Raw genomic sequence first — 17371 nt, 5'->3', positions numbered from 1 at the left:
GAAAAACTTTGAAAAATTCCATTAGTGTGTGGGTCACGAAAATAAGACTTAACACTTGAGGGGTCAGATCTAATCTATTGGTAAAAAAAAATGACAACATTATTGTTAATGTCGTCATCATTACAAGTGGAGAGAATATATGACAATTTAAATCATCATATGTTTAAAAAATCAACTATGATTATGGATGACAATAATCGTTATATGCATAGTAAAAGAACAAAAATAGTTAAAAATAATTGTTACATAAAAAAAAAAAATGGACAAGAGATATGAAAACGATTGTGGCTAAAACAATGGTTAAAAATAACTTACTAAGACAACTTTGTTAAAAACATTGTTAAAATTGTTTTTAAATGATTTTTCAATTTATGTATAATCCACAATTTTTCAAAATCATATTCATTTTGCAACTCTAAATAGTTTAATAAATATAGAACATAATCTTAATATTCTAAAGAATGTTTTATAAAAATATAAAAGTTTTATGAACTAATATATTCTAACTTGTCTTCTACCTTAAAGTGTTATATATGTTAACAAAGTGCCTTGTCCATGTTTGGACACAAGCTAATGTATTTGAGTCTAAATTATGTGTTATAAAAATTTTACAAAATGGATTGAAGTTAGGATAAGTCTATGTGTAAGTAATAAATTATTTTATAAATGTATTAGTGAGTTATAACATATTAGCTTATCCTAATCCCTATTAATATTAATTTGAACAATGATCATCATCCATTGAATGATGTGATAATCACACTCATAATCTTCTGTTTGTTTATTACACCTTGTACATAGTAAAGATGATTAGTGTTATAAGTGAACTTTAAGCCTAACTCAACCCCATAAAATCAGCTTGTAAAGTGAGGTTTGCACCTCACTTATATATTATAAATTGGTCTTATCTCTAGTCAATATGGGACTTCCAACACCCCCCTTCACGCCGAGGTATAGACATCTCGTGCGTGATAGTAGAAATTAATGGGTGGTCCGATAGCGACCCGATAGCGAGTGGAACAATATGTCCAGCAAACAACAAATATCGCTAGGATAGACTCTAACCATGACTCTGATACCATGTTAGAAGTGGACTTTAAGCCTAACTCAACCCCACAAAACCAGCTTGTAGGGAGAGGTCAACAAATATATACCTCGGCGTGAAGGGGATGTGTTGGAAGTCTCACATCGACTAAAGATAAGGCCAAATTATAATATATAAGGGAGGTGGAAACTTCACCTTACAAATCGATTTTGTGGAGTTGAGTTAAGCTTAAATTCACTTTCAAATAATTAAATAAATGAAATAAGAATACAAAATAGATAAATGATATAAGATAAATATACTAAGGTACAATTATAAAATGAAAGTTGTACAAAATTATAAAATTAACTCTAAATAATATATATAATTGATAAAGTGATTCTTTTAGTGCACATAATTATTACTTTTCAAATTAAAATAACAATTTTATCATTTCATTTTTTAAATAATCATTTATTTAAATTTAATAATTTTTAAATTAAAAATATTATCTTATTATCTTTCTTTTTAAAATATTTCTTTATTTAAATTTAACTATTTTAAAATTAATATAATTGCTTATAATAAAAAAATAGGAGATACATATACATTATGTGCGACCACTAATTTTAAATAAATATATTAAGTAAATAATTTAAATTATTTTTAATTATATTTTCGTTATCAATATAAACAACAAAACTATATAGATAGCCTAACAAAATAAAAGATAATATGCTGACTTTTTAATAATAGACTATGGGACATTTAATGAGTTAGACTTAAAAAAATTGCAAGATCATTAATTATGTTTTGTTGAAATATTTGAAGTTTTTTTTCATCATCACAGAAACCACTAATTTTACATAAAGAAATTGAATAAGTAATTTCAAGTACTTTTAATTGTATTTTTGTTACCAATATGAATAACAAAATTCTACAAAAAAAATAGCATAGTAAAATGAAAGTTAACAAATAATGCTGACTTTTTAATAATCGATTATGGAACATTAATAAGTCTTAGAATTAAAAAATTACAAAATCATCAATCATGTTTTGTTGAAACATTTTAAGTTTTTTTCACCATCAAATGCTTGAAACCACATCTCTTTGAAGCACCTGGTTTTGACCCATGTTTTTTGTTAATCCCCCACAAGTATGTTACCAATATTACTTAATAGATTTGGCATAAATGTTTTAGACATTCTTAAAACTATGCACTTAGTATTTAAATTAAGGATAATTACACTTTTTTTTAACCAACACATTCAAATACAATCAATAAACTAATGATATTTATTGAAAAAGTTATGCCATTCAGAGTGATCTCACTCAATTAAAGAATAATTAATTGTCATAGAAGAAGCACTTGCACTGTAACAAAACAAAACAAAAAAACTGATAAAAACACCTTGGATCAACTCAAAGTCATAACACAACATAGGATTTGCTTTTAAACCACGTCGTCAACTCAACTCGGGGTAACCAACTCGGACGAGTCAGACAGGCTCGGTGTGGTTTAAAAGCAGGACCAAGTAGGAAGTAGTTCATTTCATTCCATGCCCCGCGAATTTACCTTGTTGTGTGGTACACTTGAGACATCAAAACCAGGTTCTCTCTCTCGCTCTGTTCTCCAACTACGTTAATGTTTTCTCCACTTTCATAGCACATGTATGCAAATCAACAAAGGACATCATCACCGCCAATTTTTATGATTGTTATTTTAACTGTGTGTGTTTGTGTGTGCACTTACCTGATGCTATTGCTTCCCCTTTCAGGCCTTGGCATTTGACGTTCCCACCACTTGCTCAAAGGGTAATAAATATTCGTTTTTTTCTTGTCATCAACCTTTATCTCGTCCAATGCGTGTAGCCGTGTTTCTTCTGCTTTGGATTGTATAGTTTGTGTGAGTGTTGATGTGCTGTGTTATATGAGATGGAGAAAGATACCTGTTAATATTTATGGGTCGTTGGTATTTCGATTAATTGTCAGCTGTCTGTTGTGGGTGTGTTCAATATTGATGTCAGTGAATGTACTTGTGATGTTCTTTCTGGTTTCAATGGTTTTTGTTTCTTCGTTTGCTCTTCTGGGTTGTACGTGTGGATCAGTTTGTTTTGTGTTGTCCTTCAAGGACTTTGATTGTGAACATGAGTACAAGTGGATCTGGGTTGGTTATTACATTTTTCTTTGGTAAGCAAAATTCTTTGGCTTTGTATATCGTTCTCCTCTCAGGGATTTCGTGATATTCTCTCCCCTCCTTAGGTTGTATGGTGGTTGTTGCATGGTGTGATTGTTTTGAGGCTGTGTCAGCCATTGAGGAATGCAGTGTTTGGGAACAAGTTTGTGAATTTTGCTTTTCTGGTATGGAGAAATAATAGGGTTTACGCGAGTGATTCAGGCACCCATGTTGAGGATTTTGATGCTTTGTCATATAAGCAATTGCTGTAGCTTCAGCTATTCTCCAATTTTCTTAGTACAGGAATAGATTGTTTTAGCTGTTGTAATCCTTTTGGAGTTACTGGTCAATGAAGAATACTTGCCCTTTGTTCCTGTTATTTCTACTCTAATACTGAGTTTCTGGATAGTTGATTCTCTTAAGAATTTGATAGTGATGGAATAATTGAAAGTGAAAACAACTGGAGATCTAACATGTTGTCACATGGCTATTGGCTAATTTGGCCTCTATCCAAATTAAAGGTGTCATGTGATCCATGTAGTTGATCTCACTTAGACTTTTGTTATTGCCTAACTATTGAAATAAAGTATCAATTTCTCATGGGTAGCTAAGGGTCATGAAATCTTAATTCTTTCAAAATGTGTGATGCTTTGAAAATGGCCAGGTAAATGAATAGATGCTAAGTAACTCTATGCATTACTTTTATACTTTGCTGAAAGTCACATATGAAGTGTGCTCCTTGATAATATTATCCAATTTATATCTCCCTTATAATACTTCTTAAGATTTGAGCTTTTAGTTACTTGGTATGTTATACTTTGTTTCTACGCAGATGGATATAATGCAGCAGAATGACAATAGTAATTTAACTGAACATGCATGTAATAGTCCTCCAAGTTCACCTGATATAAGCAATTTAGTTGGAGCTCCACAGCTGAATCCTCGAGTTGGTGATGAATACCAGGTGGAAGTTCCTTCCCTAATAAAAGAATCAGAACGAGTTCAGCTTCTAAGGAATCCTGCTGAGTCAGAAGTTGGGCTTGACAACTCACTTTCATTTGCAATTGGTTTACCCATCTCTGTCACATGGATACATAATGCAAAGGAGAGTAGTGAAAATGAAGGGTGGGGATATATTGGAGACAATGCAGATGAACTCAAACCAACCACATTTCAATCTGAGATGACAGGAGTCAGCAATTCAGCTGAACTGGGTGAAAGCAAAAATTTTGCATTGGTTCCTGCCATATTAGGCAGCTCCTGGAGTGATTCTGATGCAGAAGTTTTTCTCCTTGGCTTGTATATTTTTGGGAAAAATTTCATTCAAATACAAAGATTCTTAGAGAACAAGGGGATGGGGGAAATACTTGCATTTTACTATGGAAAGTTTTACAAATCTGATGAATATCGTAGATGGTCAGACTGTAGGAAGTTAAAAGGAAGAAAGTCTGCAATTGGACAGAAACTTTTCACTGGTCGCAGGCAACAATACTGTCCCGCTTGATTCCCCATGTCTCGGGAGAATCTAAAGATACTCTGTTACAGGTATCAACAGTGTCATCTCATCTTCAGTGTTATTATTGAACTACAACAAGTATATTTCATTTGTTGGACGAGCGACTTTGCCTGTTTAACTGCATTTTATGATTTACAAATTATTTTATTTTCACTTCTCTGATATAGTGCAATGTTTATTTTTTACCTTCCAGTTTATAATATAACCTTCTTTTTAACTTTATGAAGTGACAATATAGAAGATGATGATGATGGTCTGTCTATTTTCCTGAGTGTATATTAATCATTTTGAAGAATAGAAGCCATTTGCAATTAGGATTCCATATCTTTTAGAAGTATCTGATTTATTCTGTGTTCAAGCTCCAAATAATACTTGTACCTGACTAAGGTTCAGCTATAAATCCTTTTGGAAATATCATATATCTTTATGCATACATTGTACATTAGATACAGTGGCGTATTGAAGTGGAATGGCTGATTTTATTATGATCTTATTGTGATGTAATGGTGGTTGATTGATTCGGTTCAGCCTTTATGGCCAGTGGACGTGTATTTTTTTATCATTTCATTTGTTTATATGTTTCACTCTCACTTTACTTTTGCTCTAATCAGGTTTCTAAGTCATATACTGAGGGCAGAGCTTCTTTGGAAGAATACATATCTTGTATAAAATCCACTGTTGGACTTGGTATTCTTGTGGGGGCAGTTGGTATTGGTAAGGAGAAGGATGACCTTACTACTCTTGTTCTGGAACCTGTGAAGAACAATAAGGTGTTTTCAGTGCCAACGTGCAAGGCTTGGTCTTCTCTTGGACCAAATGATATATTGAAATTTTTAACAGGATTTCGACTGAGCAAGGCTAGAAGTAATGATCTCTTTTGGGAAGCTGTTTGGCCTCGCTTACTGGCAAGAGGGTGGCACTCTGAGCAACCAAAATATAGAAGTTATGTGAGCTCCAAAGATTATCTGGTTTTTCTTATCCCAGGTGTTAAGACCTTTTCAAGGAGAAAACTTGTGAAAGGTGATCATTACTTTGATTCTGTTAGTGATGTCTTGAGAAAAGTGGTAGCTGAACCTAATCTTCTTGATCTTGAAGAAGCTAAAGTTGGTAGCTGTGATGATGAAGAGCCAGAAAGGGGGTCGAATGAGGATGATGATTCTGATTACCGTCATCAATGCTACCTCAAGCCGCGAGCTTCAACTTACAATACAGATCAGATAAAATTCACGGTTATTGATACCAGTTTGGTGCATGGAGGGAAACCATCTGATTTAAGAGAATTTAAACCTGTACCTGTTAATTCAGTGGCTGAAGTTGAGGTCAATGTTGCTGATACACATGAAGAGGCCAAACATATGAGTAAAGTAAACCATAACAAGAACATTTCTGAAAACATTGATCAAAAGTTGGCTGGTACTGATGTACTTTGTGAAGGAAAGTTATTGGTGAGAGAACTGCAATATCTTCCAATTGAAGAGGAAGATGCATCTAAGGTGCTTGGTTTTTTAAGAGAAAGTAAGGATAGCTCCTGTGATGATTCGCCAAGTGTAATGGAAGCTAGTATGCTGGTATATGGCAAAATGAAAATTGGTAATACTGATAACCAAAATAATGCTAAGAAAATGGTCCAAAGCTTGGAAAATAAGAAGACCTCCGTGTCTAATGATAATCAGCTAAAAAGGACTATAAAGCATCAGTGTAGTCGAAGAGCAAGACCAGGTAATTCCAACCATGCAGTTGTTCCCGCCAAGAGGAGGAGATTGGCTGCATGTTCCAAGGCAGAGACAAACCACATCATCAAGAATTCTTCAGGAGACTCAGGATCAGAAAAAAGGGCTTTATCCCACACAAAGGTTGATGATCCTTTTACCTGTCAGAAGAATGGAAATTCAATTCCTTCTTCAGATGAAAAAAGTCTGGAAAAGAATAACAAAGAAAGCATTCTCAATGAAATTTGTGAGTACAGGAGTGTTTCAGGTGATAAAGTTGAGAAAGATGATTCAGTCACCTTCAACATACCCCAAGCTCCTTTGAAGTCTGAAATTGGTGTGGTGATGGTAATGTTGGAGGAAGATAAGCAGAGCCTGAAGGCAGATGATCCATGTTTCTTATCTGACACTCAAGGGGTAATTGAGGAGCCACTGGGAGCCTCTTCTGATGTTGGTTCTGTGGAACAGCAGCCTAGTATAACTTCCAGGAGGCAGAGCACAAGAAACCGACCATTATCAGTTAGAGCGCTTGAATCTCTAGCAAATGAATTCTTGTATGGAGAAAGAAGACAGAAAAAGAAACTTGTCCCAACACAAACTGATTCATTTGCTATTTGCCGCAAGGCTCGTACAAGAAGCAAAACCATGCCTCACAATCAGAGTTCAGATAATGGGACTGCAGTTTTAGTAGAAGAAAAGCAGTTGAATGGCAGCAGCACTGCTTAGGAAATATCTATGAACCATTAGATTAAGTTAAGAGTAGTAATCCATTATACCAGGTATCTTTGAAGGTACCTGTCATCATCAAGTTTTGACTTCCAGAAACGAATTGATTTGAAAAAGTGCAGATGATTTCTCCCGTCGTACTTGCAAATTATATTCTAAAGCTGCCGGAGTGGTTATACATTCACATACTGTACAAAATTTTTCCATACTAAAAAGAATGTTGATGAGATCAGTTTTGTTTGTTTGTTTATACTAGAAAGATCCCAACCTTATGATTGGCTATGAAGTTGCAAGTAAACTTCTCTTAATATTGAGTTTCTCGTGGAAATTATAATAAACATTTTAGCTGGTGATGATATTGCCAGAAACTTTGAGTATGCTATGGCAATGACAAATTGACTCTTGTTTGTGTGCTCTTTCTTGACAAGCAAGAAAGGGTTCATACCTGAGATGTGTCCTATTCTTATTGTGAATACTGAACTGATCTTGAGATTTTGTGAATCAGATTATTACAACTTAAATTTTTTTTTTCCATAAAAGCGTAGACCTTGATGCACTAGTCACCCTTTTATCCAGCATTGTTCTGCTTTAGTTTGTATCATACCTATGCCTTTATTTCATCCATGTCAATAACTACTTTTTTATAAGGCAAAACACTTAATTATATTGATTACACAGAGTTCAAGGTGATGAGTCTTTCAGAAGAGGATTCATTATGGAGATACAACACCTGTACCAAACCCATAAAAGATAATGATACTACCTTAAATCGAAAACCTTAAATCCATGCATTTATGAGTCTTTTATCTTATAAAATGTTGATCTTTCTCATCTCTATCTTTCTCATTTCTATATTACGTGAGACTTAAATTATACTTAGATTCCCAACACCAAGAATTGGAAGCTTGCTTTTAGACTTGGAGATGAATTGTTTCACCTTGCATGAAAGTCTTTTTGCTTCTTAAGGTGAAATTATGGTATATAGTGTAAAGGGTATGCAATTACAGAAGATAATGACAGAAAGCTTATATGGTGATGGTCTTATTGGCTTCAGTTAGTCATGGTTGACTTTCATGGCTGACTTTTATTTTCCATTAAATTTGCAATAGGCAACCTCATCAACCAAATATCACCTACATAAACATACACATGTAACTTTTACTATGGTTTCATATACACAACAAGATTCAACCGACAAAATACACAACTTATATATCAACTTCTATAATGTGCATAGTTTGATAGACAAGACAATACAAATTATAATATTAAAATCTCTTAAAAACTGAATATAAAAGATAAAAAAGATGTTGAAAATAGATGTGTCTTAGAGGTCCAATTATTTACTTCTATTTGTATAATAAAATGTTTTTTCTTCTTCTTATATTTATATTGTTAAATATAATAATTGTTTTGATAACATTCTTTATTACAATTTATTATTTGTTTTTACAGGGCGATCTCCATCCTATTGGTCCTCAAAGACTTATTGGGCCTTCCTTGTTCTAACTGGTCTTTAAGTTTCATGTCTTGTTGATCGTCCATATTGTTTGAAGGGTATCTACAGAAGATATTCTTACACCCAAGTCTAATAAGATTTTAGTAGATGAGTATTAAATGTTATAATGCATGTGTGTGAACAATCATACCTTAGACCTTGATTTATAGTAGTTGTTATAGGTTTTTACCTTTTTGCTGGCTTAATCATGACTCAATCATACCTTAATCGATATTAGTTGGTTGATTTGTGTTTATCATTGATTAAGTGTTAATTTGACTTTTATTTTGCAACAAGTTGGTACATCAATCCCAAGGTGTACTAGTCGGTTTGAGTGATTGTTCCGTCAATCGGTCAAGGTGATCAGTCTATCAATTGGTTAGGGTGGTCAGTCCACCAGTCAGTTAGAGTGATTGGTCGTTCAGTATCCTAGTCAACTTGCTAGTTAGTGTGACTTATTGACCACAAGAATATAAACCATACACTATTTATTATTATAAGAAAGATTTGTCTTTCATAATCCTATTTTAAATTGTTATTATCATATGATTATCATAAAAAAAAGATTATAGTGATACAAATAAATCGATATATGCTTTGATGATATTTATAGGACAAATATTAATATTGGAGAACTGACAGGTAGCCTCTGAGATGAGATGGATAAAATATCTCTAATAAACAGTCTTTTATCACAAAATGATATTAGCTTACTCTTGCTTAGAGAAGGAAGTCCACTGATAACTCTATATTTTTGCACTTTTATTTGTGTTTAGAAGTCTAAGTTAGCTTGGTTTTCTTCTTAAATGCTTAGAATTAGGATAGTTTTAGGTTTTTCTAATAATTCTTTAGTTTTGTAAAAATGTGGTTAAAAAGGTATTTTTTTAGGAGTATTTTTGGTGCTCTTTAAATAAATAGTAATTTTCTCTTTTTAGAAACTACAAATTAAAAATAGTTTTTTCTCCAATTAATTTAATATTTTAATTTAATTTAATATATTTAAATATTTTGTTCAATATAATTTTTTTTATTTGATAAATAATTGTTTTTGAAATTTTGTTTTTATTTAAATTTTAATAATAATTTAATTTAATTTAATATTTTAATATATTTAAATATATTAAATATTTTATTTAATATATTTTTATTTTTATTTTTATTATTTTTATTTTTATTATTTTATTTTTATATTTTTAATATAATAATTATTATAATATAAATCATATTTTAATAGTTATTAAAATATAAAATTATATTAAATAATATTTGAATTTTAAATTTAATTATTATTAAAGTGGTGCAGAGTGTTTTTAATAAGAAAAAGGAAAAAAATGAAAAAATATTTATTAGAATTAAAAATGACATTTTTGAAAAAGTTGGAGATATAGAATAAAGATAAAAAGTTAGAAGGTTAAAAATAAAACTTTTGATAATCAAAGATGAGATGTTGAAGTTGCATATGCTAATATGAAAAAAATGCATTGGGCTGATAATGATCTGGGCCGTGGATGGGCTAAAGCAAATTAAGTTAGAGTGTTGCTCCCTCGACCACCACAACCTTCTTCATGCACCTTCTCAATTTATTTATTTTTCACAAATTTTTTTAAATTAATTTTTTTTTTACTTTTACCTTTAACTTTTTATATTTTTAATTAGAAACCCTATTTCTTTATTCTTATTTTCCAAAGCACAGCACACCCCCTCCCTTCCCTCTCTTCTCCTTCTCTTTCCTCAATTCCGTCACCCACCCCCCCCCCCCCCCCCCCCCCCCTCCCCTCTTCTCCTTCTCTTTCTCATTTTCATCACCCACCCTCACACCCATCCTCCCCTCTCTTCTCCTTCTCTTTCAGCAAAAAAATGTTAAAAATGTTAAAAAGGGAAAATAATGTGGAATTTGAAACAGAGAAAAAGATAGAGATACAACATGATTTTGTTCCTTAGCAAAATTCTTAAACTAGCATTTTACATTAACATCTTCGTGCAACGATCATTACTAAAGAAAGACACGAGAAAAATAATGAACTTGAGAAGTAATAGACTGAAACTATTGGAAAACAAACATTAAAATCTATTTTGGCAAGTTGCAACCTCTGGGCTACCACCTCCACTGTGTGTAATACAAATCACGTCTTCCATTCTCCAAGCATTGAAAACCTTCGTCCAGAAAGCTTTTGAACAATACAAAGGCTCATCCCAAACCCATTCTCCATCAAACAAATCACACCCTCCACTCTCACCTCCAAGAAACTCAACTTTGTGTTCCCCAATTTTTATCCACAACCAATAAAAATTGTGATTGTTCCAAAATACATGAATATCCTAATTTTTATCCACAACCAATAAAAACTGTGATCGTTCCAAAATATATGAATATCCGTTGACGAATTTCGTTTATTTTTTTAATGTTTTAATTACGGTAATTTGATTTTTACTCAAGGACAATTGTGGAATGAGGTGGTATAAGAAGAAATTTGTGGTGGTACAGGATCAACGCTCATTAAGCAAAAATGCTGGAGTTGAATTAGTAATGCAGTGCGATTTTGGAGAAGCCAAGCAGCTGCAGCTTTTGGGGGTCTTTACCTCACGTATTCATTTGGCCAGAAAGGGAGTAGTTTCGAGTGAGAGAAAAGAAAAAAAAAAGAGAAAGGAACCCTAGAGCTAGGACTGGTACGGGAGAAGCAAAGTGAGAAGAGGAGAACTCCACTGGATGCGCGTCACTTACAAGAAGATGACTGAAGCTCCCGGTGACGGAACGAATGAAGTGAAGGAAGCGTTGAAGAGAAGCTTCAAGAGTTGTCAAGGTTCCTTTTCTTTTCTTTTTCTTTCATTATTTCTTCGACCCTATATAAAGGGCTTCCACCATGTAGACACTACGCACTTTACACTTTTAGACACAGTTTTACATTTAGTTTAGATTAGGTTTTTTTTATGTGCTTTCTATATAGTAGGTTTCCATGTACCTTTTCTTGTACTCTGTGTTTTTTATTAGTAATACATTTTTTTCTTGATGTTTGTATTTCTAAAATTGATGTTTCTATTTCTCAAGTGTTATATGATTATGTTATTTTGATTTTTTTGTGTGTGATTGTGTTTCTTGTTTTTTATTGAAAATGATTTAGATTCTGTATATCTATAATTCTATGGTTCCTTTGGGAATTATATGACTTCATAGGGAGCATACATTTTTGAGATGTCTTCTCGGAGATCCAATGCATAAAGATTCATTCGAATTTATGTTTCTATTCTTTTCTTTTTAGTGTATATCAGATTTAGATTTGTATTGATTGAGAATGAGTGGGAATTTTACAGTTCTGAAATATGAACTATAAGACCCTGTGATGGGCTTACTTTAGTCAAAATGTTTAGTAGTTTAGATTTTTTCTTTTATAGTAGTTCCTTACTCTAGTTTAGGTTTCATATTAGAGTTTTATTTTCTTTAATTCTTTACTGATAATTTCTTTGTTTTCATTTCTTTTCCCCACATGTTAGTTAATAGTTAGTAAATAAATACAAGACTAAACTCTACATTCTGAACTTAATCATAGTTGAGTCCTTGGATTGATACCAAGGTTGTCTGTATATTTAATTAGTGGAAAAACTTAATTTGTTCTGATTTTAGTTTGTTCTGATTTTAGGCGATGTCAACACCCAATTTCGTCCGGATTGACTAATAGATTCATTTTATTTTTATTTTCATCAGGAGTGTAAAAAAAAATAATAATAATAAAATAAAAAATAAAAAAAAAAATAAAAAAAAAATAATAAAAAATAAAAAATGAAAATAAAAAATAAAAGAGCGTTCGTCCTTTGACGTTCGGCTCCATCCACTCCCATGCGTGACCATGAGCACTCGTCCTATGCCTAGTGCGAACGTTCGTCCTCACCTTTATGTGACCGTTCGTCCTCGCCCTTATGCGACCGTTCGTCCTCCACCATTCGTACTTTGCCTTATTCGAACGTTCGTCCATACTGACTTTTCGGACGTTCGGCAATTCTCATGTTCAACCGTTCGGTCATCTTCAAACCGTTCATAATTCGACCGTTCGGCTCGGTCCTTTAGGACGTTCGTCCTTTGCTTTGTTCAACCGTTCGGCATTTCGTTTCTTTAGGACATTCGTACGTTTGGTGCTTGTTTTCTTCCAGCGTTCGGTTTTGAACGCTCGTCCTTTGCCTTGTGCGACCGCTCGTCCAATTCGTTCTTCCTCCTGTCTGCCGCTCGCCCCAGTTACCTCGGGCTCTACTGGGATGTGTGACCCCGTAATTATAGATGTTGGTCATCATCTTGATCTGATCGTCAGTAGGACGCCACCGCGGACTGGTGTACCTCTCTATTTCCATCTCACTCATACTTCCTCTTGACGTATTCTAAAGCGTAAAAATAAAAAAAATATAAAATAAAAAGAACAAAAACAAAACAAAACAAACCATAAATAACAAAAATATTATGTTCATAGTCTAATGTCTTCTTCCATTGTGTTTCTTTTAAGCTAATTTTGTTCTTTGTATTGGGTCTTTCGAGTCTTATTTTCCAATTTGTGATCTGTTTCATGGTCCTCGCAAAGGTTCCTAAACGGATCTATGTCCATATTGTCCATGTCCAGTTCATACAAGTAAAATCTTCTGTCCATATTGTCCATGTCTGGTTCGTACAAATAAAATTCTCTTTTTAAGTTTTCTGTTTTTATGGGGTACGTGGCGTTGTTCTACCCGATTGTCTCTGCCATACCTTCAATCGAAGGGAGATTAACGTCTGGTTTCCAGCCTATATACCCCTTAGTTTAAGACAGTGTGTTCTTGTTTTTAAAGTTAAGAAAGAAAAATAGAAGGTGAAGAGGAAAGCGGATAAAAGCTAAAAATAAAGAAGCGAGCAGGAAATAAGGAAAAGAAAGCGAAAAGTAAAAAAGTAAAGTGCATGAACGTAAAGAGCGAGAAGAATAAAAGACAAAGTAATGAAAAGTGCGAGTAAAGAGGTGAAGATGTAAAATAAGAGCATAACGAAAAGAGAAAGCGGAAAAGAAAAACAGAAAGGGAAGAGAGGAAGGAAAGCAGGGAATCGAAAAGGGAATGATAGAGGGGAAGCAAGGAAGAGCAAGAAAACGAAAAACTTAAAGGAAAGAAGGAGAGATTAAGAGATCGGAGGACTTACCCGGGGGAAGAAGGGCTTGCAGAAGCTTGTCGGAGGACTCAGACGCCTTCGATGGCACGCAGGGACAGAGGCTCCTAGCAGATCCAAACGCTCAAAGAGGGGAAGAGAAAGAGAGAAGTAGAGAGAGAGTAAGATCAGAAAATGTCGCTCGACCCCGAAGGGATAACCATTTTATAGCCGGAAATTTCCCACTATGGCTACAGTTCCGGTCACTGCAACCGTCTGGTGTCGGTCTGATCTTTCTGAGTTCAAAAAAAAAAAAATCTTTGAAAATCTGAAAACGGGTACGGTTTTGTTGGGTCAATCCGGCCCAATTCAAGACTTCTTAGATGATCCGATTTCACCAAAAAAATAATAAAACAAAATATAAAAAATATGATTAATAGAAAATTTTCAAAAAAATAATAAATGGAGTGATGTAAAATTTGAAGGGTTCAAAATTGATTTTCATTTGCATGATAAAGGACATTTTTCAGGTTCATTGGGCCTCATTGTCATGTTAACCTTCTTTGAACCAAATTCTTCTGAAATATAAATTTGAGTGAAGAATTATTTTGGCATGTTTGTAATTTCATATCACACCATTTTGTCTGATTTTATTCCTTCTTCTCCATTTTGAATAAATTCAAATAAAAAAAACAGTGCTCGAGCCCATTAGGTCCAATGGCCTTCGTGGTTTTCTCTCGAGTCTACTTCTTTTGAAAATATGTCAAAAATATTTTGTTTTCACATTTTGCTGTTAAATGAAGTATCATTCTAAGATTTGTCAAAAAAGAAAAAAAAAAGGAATTCAAGTTAGATTTCAATTTTTTTTTCAGTGTGATAGTAGGAATAGTTATCGTTGAGCCCATCTGAGCCCATTTTCAGTGTAATGTTTTCCTTATCTTGTTTTCTAAAAAAAATGTATATAAAGAATTTTTCCCTTGCATAATTTTCACATATGTCATATTTCATTTAAAACAAAAGAAATGTAAAAAGCAATTTCAGTTCCTTGAGTCGCTCTGATATTGGGTTTGTCCGGCCCATTAGGCTCGCTATCTACATTCATTTTGCTTCAGGTCAAAGTTTGACCCATTTTTCTTTGAAGTCTTGTAAAATAAAAGTCAATCCAAAAATCTCAAAATTTATCAAAGTGCAAATTTTCAACAATGTCTTTAGAGTACAATCTTCCAAGTTGTCATGTGTGATTTTCTTTGAATTTGTAACAAAAAAATCTGAGAATGAAATATGAACAGTTTTTGAGCCCATTAGGCCCTTTTGGCATATGTGGTTTCTCTTGAACCAGTCCATCTGAATTTTTGAAAAATAAAAAATGCATGTTTATGTAGATTTTGCGTGTTCAATTCATAATTTCCCTTTTCATTTGTGTGAACAAGTATTTGTGCAAAAAATAAAAATAAAGGAATTCAGACCCTTGTCTGAAGATTTTGTCATGGTTGTAAAAAGAATAGTGTCTAGTAGTGTTGCATTTTTTTTCTTTAGTTCAATCTTGTGAAATCCTCTCATAACGAAAAAAATGAAAAAAATGAATTTCTTTTAGCTTGTTCCATAAACTATGAAAAATGAAAAAAAATGTTTTCTTTGTCATCTTCTTGTGTCAAGTTCACACGGCTCAGGTCATCTGATCCATTGGGTCAATGTGCCTGATAAGTCCAACTTCCTTCTATGTTACTTCTCCTCAGGTCTGATCCGATCTGGATTTTCCCATGTCGGAAAGTAAAAAACAAAAAAAAAAAAGATCGGTTCGGAGCCCATTGAGTCCAATTGTCCTTCTCTGTCCAAAAAAAAAAATAATACAAAAAGATTTCTTTCCGTAAATTGCATAATTTTCCTTCAGTAATATATTTGTCAAATAAAAGCAGCATAATTGTGGAAGATACAAATTGTTAACAATGTGTTTTCAGTACAGTCTTCCAAATTATCATGCGTGATTTTCTTGGAATTTGTTGTCAAAAAAATTATGAATTAAAGAGGTCCGGTTTCCATGCTGGCTCGCAAGGCCCAGTTTCCACAATGGCCAAAAATCTCAATTTCCACAATAGCTCATAAAGCCCATTTCCCATACCGGCTTGCAAAGCCCAGCTTCCATGCTGGCCCACAAAAGCCCAGTTCCTGCATTGGCCCACAAAAGCCCAGTTCCATGCTGGCCCACAAAAGCCCAGTTCCTGCACTGGCCCACAAAAGCCCAGTTTCTACACTGGCCCCAAAAGCCCAGTTTCCACACTGGCCCCCTAAGCCCAGCTCTCACACCGGCCCCCTAAGCCCAGCCCACACTGCCCCCCTAAGCCCAGCTCTTACACTGGCCCACAAAAGCCCAATTCTCTCAAAAAAAAAAATAAAACAAAAAAAAAATCTGTTTTTCAACTAGTATCATCATTTTCATTTCATATTACTTTTCTTCATGCATAAAACCAAAAAATACGCAAAAGTTGAGTCATTTGTTTTCGATGCAAATTATCTATTTTATGAGATTTCAAAAAAAAATGTAATGGATGTCATAATCTCCTGGAGTCAAATGATCAAGTCACATATTCTTAAGAGATATCTATGTGTGCATTGCTTGAAAACATCATCCTTCAGCCGTCGTTATACCAAGAGATTGGCCCAATCATGTTCTTGAGCCCAAATAATAAACACCAAGTTTTACACTGGGGCAGATTTTTCGTTACCTCCACTGGCTTTCATTTGGGAGATCCTGGAATCCGTTAAAAAAAAAAGAAAAAAAAGAAAAAAGAAAAAGGATGAAAAATGACTCTTGTTGAGATCATTTAATCTTGTCTCCTAATTAATCTTTTGAAAATGAAACAACCAAAATTTGAAATGATGTGTGGCCATCTTTCTTCATCCAAAAAAAAAAAAACAAAAAAATATATCCATTGATACCAAATTTGAGCCAATAAGAAATTTCTTTTCAAAATTTACCCAAACAAGGGTTACCATCACAGTAGAAGTCGACTCAAATTGCAGTAAGAGCACACTTAGTGATCAAATGAAGAAAATTCCTCAAAAGTGAAGCAAAAATGGAAAGAATCACAAAGTGATGGCAAACAAAGAATGAAATTTGAGAAAGGGCAAAATAGTCAAAATAGATTTGATGAATAGCTGATACAAGATGTGGATGGTAACTCTTGTTTCAAAAAAAAATATATATATCCACAAAAACTTATTTGAGCCTTTATATCCTTTGTTTCAATACCCTTTAGCCCAGGCCACATTACAAGCCCAATAAAAGTCCACACGGATTGAATAATGGTTGCTTAAATTTTCATAAAGCTTAATTTTCAGACAAGACAAAAATAACCAACAATGCAGTTGTAAAAAAAAAATATATGAAATGATGATGAATAATAAATGTCCTCGGATAAAGGGAATCCCCTATTGATCAAAATTATACAAAGGAAAATCAAGCCGTTTGGGGCAATCTTTTCAAGCCAATCATTTCCATACCCATCACAAATTTCTAAACACATTCAAATCCCATTCAAACTCTTTCCCCGATTCCCAAACTAGGGGGCAACTTTGGGCAACTATGTGAGTTTCATATGTTTCGGCCCGGCCCATTCAGAATATTGGACG

General features: G+C 33.5%; 1 protein-coding gene across 1 annotated transcript; it reads left to right on the top strand.

Annotated features, from left to right (window-relative positions):
• The first annotated feature begins 2489 nt into the window (after nt 1-2489).
• On the top strand, nt 2490-7433 carry LOC108341538 (uncharacterized). The gene is made up of 4 exons (XM_052879451.1): nt 2490-2635; nt 2803-2839; nt 4033-4745; nt 5328-7433. Exon 4 carries the CDS (start codon nt 6072-6074, stop codon nt 7149-7151), a length of 1080 nt encoding a protein of 359 aa, XP_052735411.1. The 5' UTR covers nt 2490-2635; nt 2803-2839; nt 4033-4745; nt 5328-6071; the 3' UTR covers nt 7152-7433.
• Nucleotides 7434-17371: the final 9938 nt, after the last annotated feature.

Source organism: Vigna angularis, chromosome 6 (genome assembly GCF_016808095.1).
Source record: "Vigna angularis cultivar LongXiaoDou No.4 chromosome 6, ASM1680809v1, whole genome shotgun sequence".
NCBI lineage: Eukaryota > Viridiplantae > Streptophyta > Magnoliopsida > Fabales > Fabaceae > Vigna > Vigna angularis.
The sequence above is the reverse complement of the archived record's forward strand: the minus strand, read 5'-3'. Positions and strand labels throughout refer to the sequence as shown.